The sequence below is a fragment of the Pristiophorus japonicus genome, chromosome 8, assembly GCF_044704955.1.
Source record: "Pristiophorus japonicus isolate sPriJap1 chromosome 8, sPriJap1.hap1, whole genome shotgun sequence".
Taxonomy (NCBI): Eukaryota; Metazoa; Chordata; class Chondrichthyes; family Pristiophoridae; genus Pristiophorus; species Pristiophorus japonicus.
This window is the reverse complement of record NC_091984.1, coordinates 206,146,753-206,166,738: the sequence shown is the minus strand read 5'-3', so window position 1 is coordinate 206,166,738 and position 19,986 is coordinate 206,146,753. Positions and strand designations below refer to the sequence as shown.

The 19,986-nt window shown below is 42.8% G+C and overlaps 1 protein-coding gene across 2 annotated transcripts in view; it reads right to left on the bottom strand.

The window, feature by feature from the left end:
* ift81 (intraflagellar transport 81 homolog) overlaps window positions 1-19,986 on the bottom strand; it is a 112,252-nt gene that overhangs the window by 59,040 nt on the left and 33,226 nt on the right. For both annotated transcript variants that reach the window (XM_070886351.1, XM_070886352.1), the window contains exons 9-11: window positions 14,230-14,393; window positions 13,212-13,307; window positions 4,625-4,771 (exon numbers count right to left, since the gene is read on the bottom strand). In XM_070886351.1, coding sequence (XP_070742452.1) covers window positions 4,625-4,771; window positions 13,212-13,307; window positions 14,230-14,393 — 407 coding nt within the window. The remainder of the gene's footprint in view (window positions 1-4,624; window positions 4,772-13,211; window positions 13,308-14,229; window positions 14,394-19,986) is intronic.

The following is a 19,986-nucleotide window of genomic DNA, read 5'->3' as shown; positions in this document are numbered from 1 at the left end:
CATTCAACAAGTTTATTATTACAAAATACTTCCATAGCAATCTATGTGATCTAATTTACATGATTTATTCAGCTGTCAAGAATGGGATGACTTAAAGTAACTTCATAACAAATTAGGCCAGAATTTACTGTAAACTTATAACTGTGATCTCCATTTAGGGAATTTCCAATATTGCTCTTCACTTCTCAAGAAAGGTGAAAGCTGTCCCACAATGTCAAGCACAGGAATTTTTATCATGACCACAACTGTATATACAGCTTTAATGATCAAAAATAAATCATATACATTTCAACAGAATACTTGATAGTAAGCTAAGTATGAAATTTACTCAGTATACAAGCGGACTTTTGCAATTCACTTGTATCTGTTGTACTTACAAGGTGTTCAGTTTGCTTGAGATAAATGTTCTATTCAAGACAATGACTCATTAAGCCTTTTGATTTTAGAGTTAAACATCATTATGCAACATAAATACCCCTTAAAAGATTCATTTAAAAATTAGGGTTAAACTGGATGAAACATGGAAATGTCAGTATCAGCAGTTCTAATGTGACAGGCACAGCTGCTTTCCCCATTTTTGTGCAATGAGCACTTTACCTCCTCAGTGTTCTGACAGGCAGCATCAATCTACAGCACTCTTTCAATTTTCTCAGTCATGACATTTGAACAAAGTTCTATGGGGAAAGGATGCTGCCAAGGATGTACGTCAAATCTTTTCAGCTTTAAACAGTTGTAAAGGTTCATTTACTCACAATTCTATTTATTCTTTCCAATACTGATTTGGTGTTTTCTGGTTAGAACAGTTTTATTCTTGGCTTTAAAAACATGCATTTATTTGAAGCTGATTTCACACAATTATTTGAAAAATAAATCCCTAAAAATCAGAAGACTTACTTACTATCAAATATCTCTATAAGCAGCTAAACTGTAGTCAAGAAAATATACACAAAATAATTTATTTCCTATAGGCAAACAATGAATAGTTTCAGTCTTTCTATATTTCACATATTGAGTAGCAATAAGGACTAAGCAATTCTTGCTCTCCAGACTTCCTTATCATCAAGTTTAACCCATAATGTACCACAGATCTCACCTGGACATATTGGGCTGACAAAAATGTGGACAAAACTTGTCCAGCAACTGTACTCAAGTATTTGTTACAAGAAAGTTCAAAGATTGACTTGGCTATACTTGGGCTTCAATTGGCTGAAAATCTGCCGAAAGGTATTTCCTCCTCTCTTTCTCTCTACCCCACCCCCACACACCCTATTATGTATGTACCAAATCCAAAATAGATGATGCAGCCTGGAAGGCAGACGGAAATCAGGTTAGCAAAAGTGATGGTAGAGATAAAAGGATATAGCATATATGGATTGTCAGGTGGTGTTCATTAATGTGTTTTTAACAGGAGGCTTGGTACTAAGATTCAGGTGTATGGCATGAGGAAATGTAGAAGCCTGGATAGAAAGTTGATTTACTGACAGGAAACTTAGGATTAATGGATGTTGTTCGGATCGGAGAATGGTTAGAAGTTGTGGTGGGTCAACTTTTGTTCTCAATATATGCAGGTGATTTGCACTTGTGCATAGGGAGCATAACATTGAAATTTGCTGACAACACAAAAGCAGGGGGATAAGGACTGTAGAAGACTTCAGGAGGAAATGGGCAAGTTAGTGGAATGGGCAGGCAGGTGGCAGATGTAATTTAATAGAGAATCTTACAGCACAGAAGAGGCCATTTTGCCCAGAGTGCCTGTGCCAGCTCTTTGAAAGAGCTATTCAATTAGTCCAACCCCCCCTGCTCTTTCCCCATAGCTCTGCAATTTTCTTCCCTTCAAGTATTTATCCAATTCCCTTCTGAAAGCTACAATTGAATCTAATTTCACTATTCTTTCAGGCAGTGCAGACCAGATCATAACTTGTTGCGTAAAAAAAAAAATTCTTCTCATCTCACCTCTGGTTCTTTTGCCGATCACCTAAATCTGTGTCCTCTGGTTACTGATCCTTCTGCCAGTGGAAACAGTTTCTCCTTATTTACTCTATCAAACCCCTTTGTGATTTTGAACACCTCTATTAAAACTTCCCTTGATCTTCTCTGCTCCAAGGATAACAATCTCAACTTTTCCAGTATCTCCATGTAACTGAAGTCTCTCATCTGTGGTACCTTTCCAATAAATCTCCTCTACATCCTCTCCAAGGCCTTGGCATTCTTCCTAAATTGTGGTGTCCAGAATTGAACACAATACTTCAGCTGAAGCCTCTATGCCTCGATTATAAAGCCAAGGATCCCGTATGCATTAAAAAAAAACAGCCTTATCAACTTGTTCTGCCACCTTTAGATTTTTGTATACAAACTTCCAGATCTCTTTGTTCCTACATCCCCTTTAAAATTGTACCATTTAAATTTATATTGGCTCTCTTTATTCTTCCTTCCAAAATGCATCATTTCACACTTCACTGCATTAAATTTCATCTGCCATGTGTCTGCCCATTTCACCAGTCTATGTCCTCCTGAAGTCTGCTAGTATCCTCCTCACTGTTTACTACTTTTCTGAGTTTCGTGTCATCTGCAAACTTTGACATTATGTCCTGTATACCCAAGTCCAAGACAATAGTTAGGCCACAGTGAAAATGTAATGTAATTTTGGGTGTGCAATCATAGAAAGCATATTAAAGCTGTAGAGAGCAAGTCAAATGGTCAGCAAGACCGAAGGAGAGATGCGGAGAAGTTTCTCAACACAGCGTTGTTGGAGCATGGAATACTTTGACACAGGGGGTAGTTGAGGCAGAAACCATTGAACCTTTTAAGGGAACTGTAAAGGAACATACAGGGCTATGGGGAGACAGCACGGCACTTAGCGCAATGATATTTTTGCAGATCTCCAAGTCAATAGCAAAGTTGTAATTAAGAAATTGAAGCTATTGATGTCATGAAACAGCTTAGAATGCTGAGTGGACTAGACGTGGAGACATGAATCAATGCAAGTCAGGCTGATAAATTTGCATTTTTGCCATCATATCTCACAACCAACAGATCAGGTCAAAGCTCTGCAACATACAGTCATGAATGGTGGTGGATAATTAAGCAACTAACAGGAGGAGGAGGCTCCATGAACATCCCCATCCTCAATGATGGCAGAGCCCAGCACATGTGCAAAAGACAAAGCTGAAGCGTTTGCAACCATCTTCGGCCAGAGGTGCTGAGTAGATCATCCTTCTCTGCCTCCTCCTGAGGTCCCCACCATCACAGCTTCCACTCTTCAACCAATTTGATTCACTCCATGTGATATTGAGAAATGGCTGAGCACACTGGACACAGCAAAGGCTATTGGCCCCGAAAACATCCCGGCTGTTGACCTGTGCTCAAGATCTACCCAAACAATGTGGAATATTGCCCAGGTATGTCCTGTCCAGAAAAAGCAGGACAAATCCAATCCTGCCAATTACCATCCTATTAGCCTACTCCTAATCGTCAACATGATGGAAGGAGAGGTCAACATCTTGGAGAAGTATCAAGCGGCACTTACTCACCAATAACCTACTCACTAATGCACTAGTGGGGCTGTTCGCAGATGATGGCACAGTGTTTAGTTTCATTTGCAATTTGTCTAAAAGCGTCGTGGGAGCACCTTCACACATGGACTGCAGCGGTTCAAGAGGAAGACCTATCACCACCTTCTCAAGGGCAAGTAGGGATGAGCAACCCAAGAATGAGTAATTGAAAGATCCACCCTCCTAATATAAAAATGTCTAATACTGGTTCAGATCTCAAACTCAGCTCCTTGGTGGACATCAGGTAACACAAAGCCTAGGCAATTTTGCCAGATCTATGTATTCTAAACATATATTGGATCCAGAAAAATTAGCATATGTTAGTTTTGGAACTAATCAGAGTTTCTTAAACATTAAGGGGATAAGCGGTTATGGGGAGCAGGCGGGGAAGTGGAGCTGAGTCCATGATCAGATCAGCCATGATCTTATTGAATGGCGGAGCAGGCTCGAGGGGCCGTATGGCCTACTCCTATTCCTATTTCTTATGTTCTTATGTAGTATCACGCAATAATAATTCTGCAAACATTCTTCTGTCCAGTTTCAAGTGTCACACCATTCCCTCAGAAATGGCAGGTATGCAACCACTTCTCGGCCTCTGCCAATGTCGCTTTAGTCAATAACTAGAAGGGAATCAGAGTGTCCAGCTTGAATTGCCCTCCAATTTTCCATTTGTTACTTCTGATCAGTAATCTTTTTCCCTTACCTCACTCAAGTCACTTTTTCAGATATTGGGAATTCAACATGTAGACATAAATGCAGATTTTACAAATCCATAATACAACACAGTACTTTAGTTCACCAAAGATTGTGCCACTGCCTGTTGAAAATAAACAAATACTCTAATATGCACTATACGAACTACTGTAATATTGACTTGAGGTTGGTTTGCTTGACACATGCATCGGGAAACAACAAATCTACATCAAATTAAAATGTACAATACTGTCAATAAATATACTGTTATGTCTGCAGCAGATTATAAAGGGGGAAAAATATTTCCCATAGTTATCATTAACAATAAATATACCCAAGATACCTTAAATATTTATGATCATTTGTTTCAGTTATCTTACCTCATCACCTTTCAGAACTTCTGTGCCATCAAAATCACGAGCCTGGTTTGTTTTCTGTGCCAGTTCTTTCTCCATGCATGACAGCTCCTCTCTTCCTTCTTGTAACTCTTCAGCCTTCGCTTCTTTTTTTCGGGAAATGATAGATGCCTGGGGGTGAAAATTAAAATGTTACTTTGGAAGTTGTTTACTGGTAGCATAAAAGTATAATTTTGTCATTTGCTTTAAGCCTGGAGAACAACTTTTATAAACTTTCTGTTCTTAATTCAACTATGTCTTCATGGACATAATTTTAAGCCTATTAGTAACTCTCCTGTGAGATTGCTCCTGGCTAGTCTGGGGCTGGAGCATGATTTTTGCTGCTAACCTGACCTACCCGTTAAAGACCATTGCTCAAGGACTGCCTGAGCAAAAGTGGTCTCAATAGGCAAATCCAGGTAACTGTAAACATGAGGTCAGTTGAAACTGCTTTCATATTTCAGACACAGATTAACAGCTGGCTTCCTCTTTTTTTTAGATGATTTGGATCTGTCACAATGTGACACATTGAAATGTAATGTCTGGAGATGCGTGCTAATAACCAGACTCTTCTATGAATACAAGCAGCACGCTGTGACAAAGGGCAAGCAGTATTCAACCATGCTCTGGATGGAGAGCAGAGGTGGGTCTGGTGCATTTCATTGTACAAGTCAATCACTGATGAAATCAAAGTATCGCATGCAACTGCTGGACAAAAACCTAAACGCTGCGCTGTGATGTGCAACTGAGAACATCACCCATCATATTGTTCAACTCAACTAGATGTGCTGAAAGTGTCATTCAGTAGTTCAGGTAACAATCAGCAAGTAGAATCACATTTTGATAGTGGAGAAAAAAACAACCTTCCTTGTTGACATACCATTGAACTGCTGTGTTGTCTGTCCAAAGACATGCTGACTTGCCATGCACCAGAATCTGAAAGCATTTGTGGGCAAGATGTACCAATGGCAAATCAAGCCTGCCGATGCATCAAATGGACTTGTCGTCTGCCGTGCACCTCTCCTGACTCCATTTCTCTTGCAGGTGATCCCCATCTGCGCAAGACTGCATCCATCATCAGCATCATTTGACGTGGTGACTGTAGCAAGATCACCTGGAGAACATCCTGCTCCTCGGAGCACCATCTTAAATTGAGAGCTAAAGTCTGATCTTTCTTCACTGGCTGATAATAAAGGTTATCTTCAAGGAAACTACTGTAATGATCTGATGAACAGTGAAGCATTTAGGGCAAAGATGGCTGCTGCTAACAGAGCAAAAACATGAAAATACTGCCCTACTGTGACATGATTATTGACTCTTTATGCCAAAAGGACATCTATCTTTGAAGTACTGTAATCCAGTTTGGGAGTAAGGTGACTTTGCCCAAGGTCATACAAAAACAAGAATCATGTTTTCAATGATAAATAGAATCAAAATACTGAAAATGTTATATTCCTGTTTAAAAAAAGGGGAGAAGGTAGGTGAAGGGGAAACTTAAGAGACAATAATCCGGGACAAAATGAATTGGCATTTGCAAAAGTATGGGCTAAGAAATGAAAGCCAGCGGGGATTTGTTAAAGGCAAATCGTGTTTGACTAACTTGATCAAGTTCTTTGATGAAGTAATGGAGAGGGTTTATGAGGGAAGTGCAGTTGATGTATCTGGACTTTCAAAAGCATTTGGCAAAGTATCACAAAAGAATTGTTGGCAAAATTAAAGCCCATGGGAATAAAGGGACAGTGGCAGCACTGATACAAAATTGGCTCAGGGACAGAAAACAGAGAGTAGGGGTGAATGGTTATTTTTCAGGCTGGAGGGAGATATACAGTGCTGTTCCCCATGGTCAGTATTAGGACCGTTGCTCTTTTTAATATATATTATTGACCTAGACTGGGATATACAGCGCATAATTTTAAAGTTTGCAGATAATGCAAAACTCGGAAATGTAGTAAACAACGAGCAGGATAGTGGCGTGACGTGGCTTTTCGGAGCTGGAGCAGCGGGTGGAGTCAATAATGTGCATCCGTGAGACTGAGAACTACGTGGATAGCACGTTTCAGGAGGTGGTCACCCCGCAGCATAAAGGCGTGCAGGTAGAGGGGAAGTGGATGACTACCAGACGTAGTAAGTGTGCTAGGCAGGAGTCCCCCTGTGAGTCCATCTCGCTTTCAAACCAATATTCACTTCTGAGTATCGGTAAGGACGATGGTGCCTCTGGGGAGTGCAGCCAGAGCCAATTCCAAGGCACCACGGGTGGCTCAGCAGCACAGGGGGGAGGGACGAAGAACAAAAGAGCCCTAGTGATAGAGGATTCTATAGTTAGGGGAACAGACAAGCGTTTATGCGGCCGTAGATGTGACTTCCGAATGGTTTTGCGCCTCCCTGGTGCCAGAATCAAGGACGTCACAGAGCAGACGCAGGGCATTCTGGTGGGGTAAACAGCTAGAGGTCGGGGTCCATATTGGGACATAGGTAAAATAAGGGATGAGGTCCTACAGGAAGAATTCATGGAGCTAGGAAGAAAATTTAAAGGGTAGGACCTCAAAGATAGTAATCTCCGGGTTACTACTGGTGCCACGTGCTAATGAGTATAAGAATAGAAGGATAGAGAGGAAGAACACGTGGCTGGAAAGTTGGTGTAGGAGGGAGGACTTTAAATTCTTGAGGCATTCAGACCGCTTCTGGGGGAGATGGGACCTATACAAACCAGACGGGTTGCACCTCAACAGCGCTGGGACCAAGATCCTCGTGGGGAGAGTTTAAACTAGCTTGGCAGGGGGGTGGGAACCTGAGAATGAATTCAAAAGGGAAGGAAGTAAAGCTGAAATTGGATAGCAAGGATCTAGAAAGTGAATCTGTCAGACAGTGGAAACAGGGTTTAGTATGCAGTAAGCAAGGAGGTCTTCCTGTTCTGAATGGTATATACTTTAGTGCAAGGAATATAGCAAATAAGGTGGATGAGCTAAAAGCACAGGTAGACACTTGGGAGTCTGGCATTATAGCCATTACAGAAACATGGCTGAAAGAGGGGCAGGTTTGGCAGATCAATATTCCTGGCTACAGGATTTTTGGACAAGATAGCGAGGGGGGTAAAAAGGGGGGGTTGCGGTACTGATTAAAGAAAATATTACAGCGGTGAGGAGTGATGATATGTTAGAGGGATCAAATGAGGCTATATGGGTCGAATTGAAAAATAAAAAAAAGAGGCGATCACACTGCTGGCCATGTATTATAGACCCCCAAACAGTGGGAGGGAGATAGAGGAGCAAATATGTAGGTAAATTGCTGTGAAGTCCAAAAACCATAGGGTAGTAATAGTAGGGGATTTTAACTATCCAAATACTGATTGGGACAAATTTAGTGTGATGGGTATAGAGGGTGCGAAATTCTTGAAATGCATTCAAGAGAACTTTTTTAGTCAGCATGTAGCAAACCCAACACGAGAGGGGGCGATCTTGGATTTAGTTTTGGGGAATGAAGCTGGGCAGGTTGAAGGGGTATTAGTAGGAGAGAACTTGGGTGCAAGTGACCATAATTCAGTCAGATTCAAGTTGGTTATGGATAAGGACAAGAAGAATAGGCCTGGAATAAAAGTTCAGAATTGGGGAAAAGCTAATTTTGCTAAGTTAAGAAGTGATTTGGCCGTGGTGGACTGGAAACAGTTACTTGTGGGTAAGTCAGTGTCGGAACAGTGGGAGGCATTTAAAGGAGATCATCCAGAAGGCTCAGGCCAAACATGTGTCCTTAAAGAAAAAGGCTGGGAAAAATAATTCTAGAGCCCCTTGGGTGTCTAGGGACTTACAGGAGAGGATTAAGAAAAAAAGAGATGCTTATGTCATATCAACAGCTAAATACTATAGAATCTTTAGAGGAATAGAGAAAGTTGAGGGGCAAAATTAAAAAGGATATTAGGAATGCTAAGAAAGAGCATGAGAAATTCTTGGCCAGTAAAATTAAGGAAAACCCTAAGATGTTCTTTAAATATATTAAGAGCAAGAGGGTAACTAAAGAAAGGGTAGGGCCTATTAGAGACCATGAGGGTAATCTTTGTGTGGAGGTGGAAGATGTTGGTGGGTTCTTAACGAATACTTTGCATCTGTTTTCACAAAGGAAAGGGGCTATGCAGATACTGCTATCGAGGAAGAGTGTGATATTCTGGATGAAATAAATATAGTGAGAGAGGAAGTATTAAGGGGTTTAGCAGCTTTGAAAGTAGATAAGTCCCCAGGCCCAGATGAAATGCATCTCAGGCTGTTGAGCGAAGTAAAAGAGGAAATAGCAGCGGCCTTGACCATCATTTTCTAGTCCTCTTTGGATCTGGGCATGGCGCCGGAGGATTGGAGGACTGCTAATTTAAGAAGGGAGAAAGGGATAGGCCAATTAATTGCAGGCCTATCAGCCTAAACTCAGTGGTGGGAAAATTATTGGAAAAAAATCCTGAAAGACAGGATAAATCTGCATTTGGATAGGCAATGATTAATTAGGGACAGTCAGCACTGATTTGTTAAGGAAAGATCGTGTCTGACTAACCTGATTGAATTTTTTGAGGAGGTAACCAAGAGGGTCGATGAGGGTAGTGCGTACAATGTAGTATATATGGACTTTAACAAAGCATTTGATAAGTCCCACATGGTAGACTGGTCATGAAGGTTAAAGCCCATGGAATACAGGGCAAAGTGTCAAGTTGGATCCAAAATTGACTTGGAGGTAGGAAGCAAAGGGTAATGATTGATAGATGTTTGTGAGACTGGGAGGATGTTTCCACTGGGGTTCCGCAGGGCTCAGTACTGGGACCCTTGCTTTTTGTGGTATACATCAACGATTTAGATTTGAATATAGGGAGTATGATTAAGAAGTTTGCAGACGACACTAAAATTGGCTGTGCGGTTAATAATGAAGAGGAAAGTCATGGGCTGCAGAAGGATATCAATCTACTGGTCAGGTGGGCAGAGCAGTGGCAAATGGAATTTAATTCAGGAGAAGGTGATGCACTTTGGGAGGGCTAATAAGGAAAGGGTGTACACATTAAGCGGTAGGCCACTTAATAGTGTAGATAAACAAAGGGACCTTGGAGTGCTTGTCCACAGATCCCTGAAAGTTGCAGGCCAGGTGGATAAGATAGTTAAGAAGGCATACGGAATGCTTGCCTTTATTGGCCGAGGCATAGAATACAAGAGCAGGGAGGTTATGCTCAAATTGTATAATACTTTGGTTAGGCCACAGCTGGAGTATTGCTTGCAGTTCTGGTTGCCGTATTATCGGAAGGATTGCACTAGAGAGGGTGCAGAGGAGATTTACTAGGATGCTGCCTGGAATGGAGAATCTTAGTTATGAGGACAGATTGGATAGGCTGAGTTTGTTTTCATTGGAACAGAGGAGGTTTAGAGTAGACCTCATTAAGATGTACAAAATATTGAAGAGCCCAGACATAGTGGATAGTAAGGGTCTATTTCCATTGGTGGAGGGGTCTATTACAAGGGGACATAGTTTTAAGGTGGTTGGAGGGTTGAGAGAGGATTTGGGGGGCAGGGGGGGGGCTTCTTTACAGAGGGTTGTGGGGATCTGGAACTCGTCGCCTGGAAGAGTGGTGGATGCAGAAACCCTCACCACTTTTAAGAGATGGTTGGATGAGCACTTAAAGTGCAGTAACCTGCAGGGTTACGGACCTAGAGCTGGTAATTGGGATTAGACTGGATGACCTTTTGTTGGACGGAGCAGATATAATGCTAAGTACTGCGGGGAATAGAATATGGCCAGGGTGGTCTCCTGGACTAGTTTTGATCGCCTGGATGGGTCGGAGAGGAATTTTTCCTCTCAAAATTGGCCTGGGTGTTTATCTGTTTTTTGCCTCTTCCAGGAGATCACATGGTTCCGGTTTGGGTGGAGTGTAGAATGTTTTAGTATAAGGGTTGTCGCAGTTGGTGGTGAGGCGGATTGGTTGGGCTGGGTGCTCTTTGCCTTTCCGTCATTGTTCATAGGTTTATATGGCTCCTTTAGGGCTGCTGACCAAGCAAGGGCCGGGTGGCTCTTTGTCTGCCAGCGCAGACACGATGGGCCGGAATGGCTGCCTTTTGCACTGTAAATTTCTATTTTTCTAGAAGAGTGAAGTGATTCATTTTGCTAGCAAGAAAGAGGCGCAATATGAACTAAATGGTACAATTTTAAAGTGCGTGCAAGAACAGAGACCTGGGGGTCCTGGTACGCAAATCTTTGAAAGTGACAGAACAAGTTCAGAAAAGCATATGGGATCCTTGGCTTTATTAATAGAGGAATCAAGTACAAAAGCAAGGACATGTTGCTATACCTTTATAAAACACTGGTGAGGCCTCACCTGGAGTATTATGTTCAATTCTGGGCATTATACTTTAGGAAGGATGCAGAAGAGATTTACTAGAATGGTACAAGGGATGAGGGACTTCAGTTATGTGGAGAGACTGGAGAATCTGGGTTTATTCTTCTTCGAGCAGAGAAGGTTAAGAGGAGATTTGAAAGAGATCTTCAAAATCCATGAATGGTTTTGATAGAGTAAATAAGGAGAAGCTACTTCCAGTGGCAAGTCAGTAACCAGAGGACATAGGTTTAAGGTGATTGGCAAAAGAACCATGGGGAAACATTTTTTGACACCACAAGTTGTTGTGATCTGGAATGCACTGTCTGAAAGGATGATGGAAGCAGATTCAATAGTAATACTCAAAAGAGAATTGGATAAATACTTGAATGCAAAAAAATTAAAGGACTATGGGCAAAGAACAGGGGAGTGGGATTAACTGGATAGCTCTAGCAAAGAGCCGATTCAGGCACGATGGGCCAAATGGCCTCCTTCTGTGCTGTATCATTCTACGATTCTATATTGGCTTACAAGATAAATTATGAACATTGTTACCTACTCTTGTTAGCAAAATAGTTTATAAATATACACATAGCCATTAAAGATCAGGATGGCATTCAAATTCAGTTACCCATAATTATACATTTGCAATATAATTCAACATTAAATTACAGATAAAACCATGCTTTCCCATCTACTGTCCCATGTGATAAACAACTGATACCAAACTTACTATAGTCAAACCTACAAACTGTAACGGAATACAGGTATTTAGAAATGGACGTGTGTGGAAAAAAGTTACCTGTTATTTGATATAGCGTTGACATTTATTAATGTTTTATTATATGGAAGAAAGGAAGGAACTGATGCGAAGTGTTTGCAGAATATTTTATGTACGTCAGTTTGCAGCTTCAAATTACTGTTTAATTTTCTTTCCTTATTAGTAGATGTTACCGAGGACATGGTGGGACTACCTCACCAATTGTCAACAGCAACTTGGGCATGGTACTGAAAAGGTAGAAAAGGAGAAAATACTCTGATTTTTTAAATTGCCATGAAGAATGAGCAAACTTTATAAACGTGATGATATTAAATACAAATTTAATGTCAAGGATCACTATTTGAAGGTGAAGTTACCACATTTTCTTCAGCACTGCAGAAATCTGTCTATTACTACCATAGAATAGCTCCAGCAGTAATTTATTGATCATTTGACAAACACAAATACATGAAAAAGGTGTTTGAAACTACATCACGATTCAAAGCACCCGGGATTGAGTGTGGCCTAACAGAAGTGGCTCGAACTCCAGAAGGAAACGAAGGGGGGGGGGGACTCCCCATTTCCTCTTCTTTAGTCTTTATTTCCTTCCTTTCTCCTCCACTTGTCCTCTCCTCCACACCTCCTCCTCTCCCATCTTATTGACTCAAAAACCAGTATAACTGGACCATTAGATTGATTACGCAACTAATAAGATGCTTTCAAATTTATGTCATCAAGTGGCAATTGGCTCTAACAGAAATACAAATTATAAATCTCAACAGGACTGAAATTTCAACCCATTGGTAAGTAGTAAAATAATAAATAACTTTAGATCACAAATATATCTGCCATGTTTTCCTGTTTTGGTGCACATGTAGGACCAGCTTTCTAATGTTTTAATTTCTACTCTGCATCTGCTATAAGATGCACTGGCTATGATTAGGGAATAGGTGTGTGAGAAATCACAAGGAAAATCCATATCTAATTTTTCCATGGCATTGTGCCCCTGGATCAGCTTACTGGAACAGCTTTCAGGTGAGGTACATCCCATTAAACTATTTGGGAGAGGGGGGGGGGGGCACATCCTGATTAGTAGATGTATTGCCACTAACAGCTTTCATAATTGGCAGTTTTCATAACCAAATTATACTAGTCAATTGAGTGTTTAGCTCCATGCGGCGGTATGGTTTTAGGGATCCCATAACCCATCGATGAGAAGTGCCAACATACTCATTTGATGCGAGTACCCCTGCTGGATATTAGCCCAGAATTTAGAGCCAGAGCTCCAGTCCCCACTCGCCGGGGCTGTCTGGAGCGGGGCTTGAATCCTATATCTACTGACTCTAACCATTAAGCCCATTCACTCCCCATTAAACATACTTGGAAAAAAATTAGCGTACACAAGTATGTACTACTTTTTTTTTTTAAATAAAAGGAATCGGTTTGGAGCTCAGCTTCTATACTGATGTTTACATTATCCTTACCTGTTGCCGAAAAAGGAATAGTTTGTCGTCCATTGGATCATTTCTCATCATTCTCTTTTCAATTAGTTGGTTAATTTGTGTATTGATCTCCTGGATCTAAAAAATAAACGCAGCGATATCAAAATAATGATCGGTTTCTAAGAATATTGGGATTTTAAAAATGCATACATGTTAAATAATAGCATTTAAAGCATTGAATATATTTTGACTTCAAAGTGACACTACAACTTTTTAAGTACTGTGCAGTTCTAGATAGAACTAAAAGTCTCATTTATACATAATGCTGTTTGAAAAATCATTGTACAAAGATTAATCACATTTTAAAGCACGTATTTTGAAACTATGACACTATAAAGTACTAAGCAAATAAACTTGTCTTTCCTTCTACTTTCTTTAAGCTTTGTTGTTACTCAAAACGCTTAGCACTACAAGAATATTAACCATAGGAGTAAGATGGACATCTCCTTTTGGGCTATATTAATCATCCTGCGTTGCGAATCATTCAAAGTGATGATGTTTAAATCTAAAAACTGCTGATGCAAGTCAGAAGTTAAATCACATTGTGAGAGCTTGTCCGATAAGGATATGCTAATATTGGAGATTGGGCAGGACAATTAAAAAGCAGGAACTAGCAGAAAGGTCAGTGCCATTTCACATTGTGCATGGAAGACATCCCATGTTCTACTGTGAGGTGTTAATATCAGATATTGGCTGGAAAAATGGAGGGGCAGAAACTAGAAGATCGACCAGCAGCGAGATCACATTAACCATCCAGATGGGTTTCAGACCAGTTCCTTTGAAATGCCAGGCAGGAAACAACAGGTTAAATTGATTCAAAAGCAAAATACTGTGGATGCTGGAAATCTGAAATAAATACAGAAAATGAGGCAGGTAGGCCAATATAGTTGTCATCCCGTCGAGGAAAGGGCTAGGAAAAAAAATACACATATATGCACACACCTACATTTACTGTAATCAACATCCTAAGGGATGCAATAACATAGTCTTATCACTGCACCTTCACTTCAAGCTCACTGAGGTCAGAGTGCCCCATAGCAGGTTCCGCTACCACTTTTTGTAGGTAATGAACAGTTTTCTTCTTGCTCTCCAATTCCTTGGGAAGCTTGTCTGAAACCATATATGTATTGAATTTGATCTCCTCATCCAGCCTCTTCATCAAACCTGAAATGAATATTCAGTTCAACTATTAAGTGTTAAACATTTTAATCTCAAATGAAACTACGCACATCAACTGACTGTTACCGATTGTTGTTTTTGAATAATTTTATTTTTGGTTTCTAAAAGTTCAATACTGTATTACTCAGGATGATAACTTTGAGCCTTCAATAGTTGCAAGTTTTAGCACCAGCATTCATGTATGCTTAAATCCACCAGTCACCAACATGGAAAAATTTCAATAATCCTCAGTCAGGCTGCTAGGTAGGTCATCTCAATTTGTTGAAAAAAATAGAACGACAATTTTCCATCTCATCATGAAGCAAGTGTGCCTTCTACTGGCTGAACATGGGCCATAATTTACAGAAAAGAAACAGCTATCCTTTTTCTGCTTAGCTGCAAGGAGATAAACAGCTCGAACCATAAGGCAAGATTGAAGCGAATATTGATTATAAGTGATTACAAAATATAAAATTCTCTGGAGCTTTTGCTGACAATTGTGCTCTTCTCCATTCATAACTACTTCAATAATGAAGCAGCCCATGCCAGCCTACAGCTGACAAGTAGCGTTAACATTTGAGCCACATACATGCCAGGCGATGACTATCTCCAACAAGAAAAAGCTCAACTACTGCTCCCTGACCTTCCATAGCACCACAATTGCACCTCACCATCAACATCTTGGGGATTACTACTGACCAGAAGCTTTACTAGACCAGCCTCATCAACAACGGGGCTACAAGAACAGGGCAGACGCTGGGTACTCTCTCATGAAGAACCTACTGATCCTTTAAAGTCAGTCTACCATCTACAAGGCTGAAGTCAGGAGCGTCATGGACTACTCACCACTCACCTGGATTTTCCTCGCTTCCCATACCTCTGACAGGTCACCTCTTAACCTTCTCGGCTTTAGTCTGCTACAGACTTCAGGGCAGGTAAAAGAAGATGACAGCATTTTATGCAAGCTAAGAAGGGTGGACACTTTTTTAATTATTTGTTTTCCGGATGTAGGTGGTGCTGGCAATCTGTAGCAGCTGCAGCAACACTCAACATCATCCGGGATAGAGCAGTTTGCTTGACCGGCAACCCTACCACCAGACACAATATCCACTATCTCCACCACGGGCACACTGCGATTGCAGTATGTACGATCTACAGGATGCAGTGCAGCAACTCACCAAGTTTAATTCCAGCCCTGTGAACTCTTACGTCTCAAATAAAGCAATGTGACTGAGTACTGTAGACTTGAGTAAGTGTAACCTTAGTCTCTTTATTCTGACTCCAGAGTGCTCGCACATCATGGGAGGCCTGCTTATATGCAGTGCTCCCAAGGGATGCTGGGATCCCTTGGGACTCCAACAGATGCACCCTCTGATGGCGGTAGAATGCTGGTTACAAGGTGTTGCATACATATCACCACCGCCTCCGCCCCCCCCACCCCCCCGCCCCCAAAATCAATAGTACACTTATTTACAAGGTGAGACGATCTGGGGCTTTCCGCTCCCTAGTCGATCATCTCGGTACAAACACAGATGCAGGTGAGTTGGTTGGGCCTTCGCTGGGCTGCTGCGCAGCTGGCCTTGCTGGGCTGCTGGGGATGATGAGTTCAGCTTCGTGGTCAACCGCGATGTCGGTTGCCACTTGTGTGTGTATCGGAGGGTCGAAGTTGGTGGTGCCCTCTTCAGGTTGCTCGTGGCCGTCTGTGAATCGCAGTTTGTTTTGTTCCAAATGCTTTCTGCAAGTTAGTCCATTTGCAAGTTTGACCTCAAACACCCTACTCCCTTCTTTGGCTACGACAGTGCCAGCAAGCCATTTGGGACCATGTCCATAGTTGAGTACAAATACAGGGTTATTGACTTCAATATCGCATGACAAATTTGCGCGATCATGGTACATGCTTTGTTGATGCTGCCTGCCCTCGAAATGATCATGGAGATCAGGGTGGGCTAGAGAGCGCCTTGTTTTGAGTGCCCTTTTCATGAGCAGTTCGGCAGGGGGAACCCCGATGAGCGAGTGGGGTCTTGTGCAGTAGCTGAGCAGGACTCAGGACAGGCGGGTCTGCAGGGAGCCTTCCAACACGTGTTTCAAGCTTTGCTTGATGGTTTGGACTACCCGTTCTGCCTGGCGGTTAGATGCAGGCTTGAACGGGGCAAATGTGATGTGCTTGATCCCACTGCAGGTCATGAATTCCTTGAATTCGCGCTGGCGAACCACGGCCCATTGTCACGGACAAGGACATCAGGCAGGCCGTGCGTGGCAAACATGGCTCGTAGGCTTTCGATGGTGGCAGTGGACGTGCTTACAGACATTATTACACACGCAATCCATTTTGAATAAGCATACACAACAACCAAAAACATTTTGCCTTGAAACGGGCCAGCGAAGTCAACGTGGATCCTAGACCACGGTTTGGAGGGCCATGACCACAAACTTAGCGGTGCCTCCCTGGGTGCATTGCTCAGTTGAGAGCAAGTGTTACATTGACGCACGCAAGACTTCAAATCTGAGTCGATGCCAGGCCACCAATCATGGGATCTGGCTATAGCTTTCATCATTGCTATGCCTGGGTGGGTTCTCTGTAGGTCACGTATGAATGTTTCCCTGCCTTTCTTAGGCAAAACCACGCGATTACCCCACAGAAGACAGTCCGCCTGTATGGACATTTCGTCTATGTGCCGCTGGAACGGCTTGATCTCTTCATGCATGTCCGCTGGGACGCTGGACCAGCTCCCATGGAGGACACAGGTTTTTTTTTTAAACAAGGGACAGTAAAGGATCCAATGCATCCATCACCAAGAGCAAGTCTGCAGGTTGTACCATTTCCACCCCGGTGGTGGGCAATGATAGCCGACTGAGAGCATCAGCGCAGTTCTCTGTGCCTGGCCTGTGGCGAATTACATAGTTATATGCAGACAGTGTGAGCACCCATCTTTGAATGAGAGCAGAGGCATTGGTATTAATACCTTTGCTCTCTGAGAATAGTGATATGAGCGACTTATGGTCAGTTTCTAACTTGAACTTAAGCCCAAACAGATACTGGTGCATTTTTTTCACCCTGTAAACACATGCCAGAGCTTCTTTTTCATTCATGCTGTAGGCCCTTTCGGCCTTGGACAAACTCCTGGATGCATAAGTGACCGGTTGCAATGCTCCCGATTCGTTTGCTTGTTGTAACACACACCCGACCCCGTACGAAGACGCATCGCAAGCTAGCACTAAACGTTTACATGGGTCATACAGAACAAGCAGTTTGTTGGAACATAACAGATTTCTGGCTCTCTCAAAGGCAGCCTTTTGTGATTTCCCCCATACCCAGTCATCTCCCTTGCGTAACAACACACGTAGAGGTTCTAGCAAGGTGCTTAACCCGGGTAGGAAATCATCAAAATAATTGAGGAGTCCCACGAACGACCGCAGCTCCGTCACTTTCTGTGGTTTCGGCGTGTTCTTGATGGCCTCCGTCTTGGCGTTGGTGGGTCTGATGCCGTCTGCCGCAATTCTTCTCCCTAAGAACTCGATCTCTGGCACCAGGAAAACACATTTCGAACGTTTCAACCAGAGTCCCACACGATCTAGCCGACTTAGAATCTCTTCCAGGTTCTGCAAAGTGTTCGATGGTGTCCCGACTTGTGATCAATATGTCGTCCTGGAAAACCACGGCGCGGGGAACCGACTTTAGCAGACTTTCCATGTTCCTTTAAAAAATAGCCGCGGCCGATCGAATCACAAACGGGCATCTATTGTAGATGAACAAACCTTTGTGCGTGTTGATGCAAGTGAGGCCTTTCAAAGATTCTGCCAGCTACTGTGTCATGTAGGCCAAGGTCAGGTCCAACTTGGTGAACGTCTTCCCTCCTGTCAGCGTCGCAAATAAGTCGTCTGCCTTGGGTACTGGTCGTGCAGTGAAAAACGGTTAATCGTTACTTTAGTCCCCACAAATTCTGACCATGCCATCACCCTTAAGAACCAGAACAATCTGACTGGCCCACTCGTTGCAGCCTGTCCAGCTTGATCTCCACCTTCTCTCGCATCATGTATGGCACCACATGTGCCTTGTGGTGGATGGGTCGTGTGCCGGGAACCAAGTGGATCTGCACCTTCGCCCCAGAGAAATTTCCGATGCCTGGCTCAAACAACGACGGAAACATGCTTAAAACCTGGGCACATGAGGCGTCGTCGACGGACTAAAGCGCTCGGATATCGTCCCAGTTCCAGAGGAACTGCCGAACAGTATGGGGCCATCTCCTGGTACATCCATAGTGGTAGTTCGTGCTCCGCTCCATCATAGGAGACTTTTACTGCTGCACTGCCAATTACAGGGATCAGCTCTTTAGTGTAAGTTCTCAGCTTGGTATGAATAGGGCTCAGCTTGGTCCTTTGTGTCTTGCTGCACCACTGCCTCTCGAAGACCTTTTTGCTCATGTTAGACTGATGCGCACGCATGTCCAATTCCATGGATACTGGAATTCCGTTCAGTTCAACTTTTAACATGATCGGTGGACATTTTGTGGTGAAGGTGTGTACCCCGTACACTTCTGCCTCCTCGGTTCGAGTCTCTAGTTCAGTTTGATCCACCATGGATCATCCTTCCTCTGCAATGTGGTTTGCAGGGTTTGCAGCTCGTCTGCACATTCGCTGGAGGTGTCCCATTATTCCACAGCCTTTTCATGTATAGTGTTTGAAGTGGCATTGATGGGCTCAATGATCACCGCCGCAGTGCCAACAAGATGTTCATTGCCTCGCATTCACACTTGATGGCGGACTCCAAGTCATCTGAGGTCGGCAGCTGCAGGCGTATACATTCTGCCATATGCATTCCTGCCTGAAAACAACGTTACTTTTGTGTACAGTACTTGCTGATGCATCTTTATGCTGCGAAATTTGTTATCGCTGGTGGACATAAATGCGTGGGCTATCATTATGGCTTTGCTCAGGTTCGGTGTTTCAACAGTCAATAGTTTGTGAAGGATAACCTCATGGCCAATGCCAAGCACAAAAAAGTCTCTTAGTATTTGCTCCAGGAATCCACCGAATTCGCAATGTCCTGCAAGGCGACTTAGCTCGCCACTTCCTGGCCTTCAGACCGTTGACATTTATTAAATCGATACCTTGCCATCACAACGCTCTCCTTCGGATTTAGGTACTCCCGGACCAACGTACACTATTCTTCATACGATTTGGTTGTTGGTTTCACCGGAGCAAGAAGATTCTTCATGAGGCCATAGGTTGTTGCCCCGCAGACAGTGAGGAGGATCGCCCTTCGTTTGGCAGCGTTCTCATTCCCTTCCAGCTCATTGGCTCATTGGTCGAGTCACTCCACGAAGGCTTCCCAATCATCACCTTTTCTGAGAATTTCTCCAGGATACCAACAGTTCTCTGCATTTTCGCGTGATGGTTCATTATCTATTACTCATCGCCAGTTGTTATGTCTCAAATAAAGCAATGTGACTGACTACTGTAGACTTGAGTAAGTGTGACCTTAGTCTCTTTATTCTGACTCGAGTGCTCACACAGCATGGGAGGCCTGCTTATATGCAGTGCTCCCAAGGGATGCTGGGATCCCTTGGGACTCCAACAGATGCGCCCTCTGGTGGCGGTA